The sequence below is a fragment of the Calidris pugnax genome, unplaced genomic scaffold (genome assembly GCF_001431845.1).
Source record: "Calidris pugnax isolate Ruff unplaced genomic scaffold, ASM143184v1 scaffold118, whole genome shotgun sequence".
NCBI classification, from domain to species: Eukaryota; Metazoa; Chordata; class Aves; order Charadriiformes; family Scolopacidae; genus Calidris; species Calidris pugnax.
The window spans coordinates 5,371,337-5,374,933 of NW_015090855.1; the positions used below are offsets into that span (position 1 = coordinate 5,371,337).

A 3,597-nucleotide genomic window follows, 5' to 3' on the forward strand; every position below is an offset into this window, starting at 1 on the left:
CCAGCCTCAAGCCCTGGCTCCTGCCAAACCCACCGCCTCAGAAGCTGGACTAAGCCATTAACTTATGTTCCAGTGTGCTAGCCAGACTGTGTGCGGGCTCTACGACAACCAACAAGGGCGTGGGGGAGGAAGAAAACAAGCGAGCTGAAGCACACGCTCCCGATTCCCATCAGAACCTGCTTCTGAGCAAACCCCGAAGGAGGAAGCGTCCTGCTCACGGCATCTGACCTTAAAGAGGTGGGGATGCTTGATGTAGAGTCGCCCTCTTGTTCCTCCCATCCCGAGAGCTCTGAAAGAAGAACACGGAGGGGGTGTTACACCTGCACGGAGGGCGGCCACGGTGGTACGGGGACACCTCCTCTCCTCCCCAAGCCCTTCCTACTGCTTTCGAGGCAGAGAAGCGAAGTGACGGGAGGAGTCCTATGGGCTCCTGCCTTGGAGACACCACCCTCCATCAACAGGGCCATTCCTTACTTGTTTGCTCGAGATCCCAGCACAAAGGTTGTGGTTTCAGTCAGTCGGGATGGATCCCACTACAGAGCAATTGGAAAAGGGGCAACATTAGAAATGAAGCTGGTGCCGGCCCATGCTCCACGAGCCTCAGCTCTCTGATGGGGAACCTTGGAACCACCCCCAGCCTTGGGAGGGAGGGAGCTGGTCACAGACCTCCAGACTTCCACAGAGGAGGGAAGTTACATTCCCTCTGGGCTGATCTAAGCAGTTTCCCTTGTGGGAAACACTTGTGGGATCCTCCTGGCTACTACTGCTCTCCCCAGGCCTCCTAACAGCGGCACCACTCTGCAGAGCTACAGGCTACAGTGCCTGGGGGAGACAAGCAAAGGCCTCCAGGCACTTCGCTCCTCTTCTTGCTCCTCTCCTGCACTGCAGGGGCTCATCGGGGCAGAGCACAGCTTGGTGCTGTCCTCTGCTCCCACAGCAGTAGGGCTCTGCTGGTGGAAGCAAAGGGGAGGAGAGGGTGAGCCCAGCAGTGTCGGCCAGACAATACCTTTGGTCCATCCCTTCTCACGGGCTCAGAGACCTTGAGCTTCCACCTGAGGGGAAAGAAAATGCAGTAAGAATGAGTCCCTGCGGGACCAGTGCAGCCACCACCACAGCAGCAGCAGCAGTCCCTGTGGGACTGAGCCTCAGCCCCTCCAGATCCACCTTTGTTCACACCCTCCATTCCCCTGCAGTGCCCAGCTCCAGACCCACATCTTTGCTGCACGTTCTCCTCTCCCTGGATGCCAATATCCCCCCATCACCCATGTCTTCTCACTCTGAATAGCCCATCTGGACCTTTTCACCCTTCAGGACTGTTTAAAAGTTTTCTTGAAGGTCTTTGCCTCTTTGGGAAAACAGCTCAAGCTAAACCCCTCCTGCCCATCCTCTGGCACCCCTCCCTGCACCTCTCCTTTCTGCAGGATGGGAAGAAGACCGAGGGGTTCCTGTACTCTCTGAAGAGAAGCATCAGGCAGCCCTGCCCTCCTGAATCGCGGAACCCATACTCACGCAGCCATGCCCGAGACCCCACGATCGTTCAACAGGCTCTGTGCTGGAGGCCGCCCCTTTCTCTGCATGGAAGAAATCCTTCAGTGACTCAGCTGTGCAGGTGGAGAGAAGCCTCTCGGTTACACACCCCCTCCCAGGGAAGCTACTCTTTTTGTCACAAACAGAAATGCTGGCTGGCACAAGAGCGAGCACCTCTGAGCACCAAAAAAGCTGCCTGGGCAGTTGCATGTGCTCATATTGTTGGAATGGCCAGGAACGAGGGACAAGGCTTCCCAAAACGTACAATCCCTTGTGTGGAAAACCCTCCTACCTTTTTGGGAATGGGGCTCCCTCGACGATTCAGCTCCTCATCCATCTGTCGGGCACGCTGGAAGAGGAATGGCAATGGGATGAGTAGGGCACTTGCCCCTGCCAGGTGAGCAGGGCCCCACGTATCCATCCGGCCGCTCTCTCCTCTGCCACGCTCGAGGCAGAGAGCACGAGTGCCCAGGGAAATGCCAACCCCACCCCGTGTCTGTGAGAAGCACCGAGCTCCAACAAACAGCAACTGCTCCTGGGGTTTCTGTTGTCCTTTAGGTACTGCTCCCCTTGAGCCTAACATCCCCCAGCTCCACCTCCTCCCTACTGCACTGAGGGTCAAAAGGCAGAGAACAAAGCAATTCCAACCCTTCTCCCAGCTCTTACAAGTCATTCAAGCTCCTGGGAAGAACAACTGCTTTTACCTTTTGCACTCCCTGCTCATGGGGCAACCTGGGAACAACCTTCTTGCCATCAGAGAAAAGCAGTTTGGCCTGCAGGAAGAGAAAGAAGGGTTACTTGATTCTGGGCCCAGAGAGGAACCTGCCAGGAACCCCCACATTTTTGTATCTGCCTGAAGGCCCTGTACCAGCTCTGCCTTTGGAGTCCCGTCGTGCAGTGCTTTTACAGATGGAAAGATGCAAAAGCACAATCTGGTCAAACAGGACAACAGCAAGATGGAAAAGAAAAAAATCCCAGCCCCCCAGGACTCTCTGAGAGGTGCCAGGGGACCGGTCTCTGTAGGAGCTCCAGCCACACAACACGTGCTGAGAACAGCAGTGGGAAGCAGCAGCATGAGCTGCCCCTGGCCCTGACTGCTCTCCTGTCCCAAGTGAGAATGAAGCCAAGGACAGCAGCCACAGAAGTGGATGTCCCCCCCAAGCTAATAGCAGAGACATTAAGAAGGACGTGTCCTAGCTGGGCTAGGTGCCCAGCCTGGTGCCAGGCTCTGCTGAGGGAGCGGAGCCCCTTGCTTAGTACCCACCTGCTCCAGGCAGCTCCGACACGTCTCCTGGATGAGCTGCTCTGGGTCCACCTCATCCCCAACATTATCACGCACGTTGATGGCTGCCTTCTGGAAAAACTGGAGAGGAGATGGCAGAGAGGGTTAGCAGCCGGGCAGTGTCATGGCAGACATGCAGGCCCACACGAGCCAGGCATGACAGCTTCATGTGGCAGCTGGGAGCGGAGCTCTCTCCACACAGCCCGCGATGGGACGGGGCAGCGGGGCCTGTCCTCAGAGCTCTCACCTTCATGTACTTGTTGAAGACGGCCCGGATCTCCTCGTTGATGCTGGGCTGCAGGACAGCTCGCAGCAGGTCCATGGACACGACTGGGTCCGTGAAGCTGAAGGTGGTGGAGTCAGGCGGGGCGGGGATGTCCCCCAGTCGGGTCTAACCCAGATCCTCCCCTCCGCTCTGGTGCCCAGTTTGGTCCAGTCCAGCCCAGTTCCTCTGTTCAACCCCCACCCCCTCGGGTCCGGCCGGCCCGGACCTCCCCCCCACCCAGCCCAGCTCCCCACCGGTCCCTCCACCGTACCTGGTGGTCATCTGTGAGCGCCGGCCGCGCCGCTGCACCTGCCGGTGCTTGATCATGATGTTCCAGGGGCTCTGCGGGACACAGCCGTCAGCCGCCGCCCGCCTGCCCGCTGCCCCGTTCCCCGCCCCGGCCCACCCCCGCCTCACCGTGCTGACCAGCTGCTCCTCAGCGCCTCCCAGGCCCTCCTCGCCCGGCGGCCCCGGCTGTTGCTCAGCATCGCGGGCGGCGCCCATGGCGGCAGCGGCGGGGGCT

At 59.0% G+C, this 3,597-nt stretch overlaps 1 protein-coding gene across 4 annotated transcripts in view; it reads right to left on the reverse strand.

Annotated features, from left to right (window-relative positions):
- DNTTIP1 (deoxynucleotidyltransferase, terminal, interacting protein 1) overlaps positions 1-3,591 on the reverse strand; it is a 5,779-nt gene extending 2,188 nt beyond the window's left edge. For 3 of the 4 annotated variants that reach the window (XM_014943677.1, XM_014943675.1, XM_014943674.1), the window contains exons 1-10: positions 3,492-3,591; positions 3,346-3,416; positions 3,057-3,153; positions 2,792-2,890; positions 2,232-2,300; positions 1,820-1,876; positions 1,510-1,571; positions 1,007-1,052; positions 475-533; positions 229-289 (exon numbers count right to left, since the gene is read on the reverse strand). In XM_014943677.1, coding sequence (XP_014799163.1) covers positions 229-289; positions 475-533; positions 1,007-1,052; positions 1,510-1,571; positions 1,820-1,876; positions 2,232-2,300; positions 2,792-2,890; positions 3,057-3,153; positions 3,346-3,416; positions 3,492-3,578 — 708 coding nt within the window. In that variant the 5' untranslated portion in view covers positions 3,579-3,591. The remainder of the gene's footprint in view (positions 1-228; positions 290-474; positions 534-1,006; positions 1,053-1,509; positions 1,572-1,819; positions 1,877-2,231; positions 2,301-2,791; positions 2,891-3,056; positions 3,154-3,345; positions 3,417-3,491) is intronic. The other variant, XM_014943676.1, reaches the window with a different exon arrangement.
- Positions 3,592-3,597: the final 6 nt, after the last annotated feature.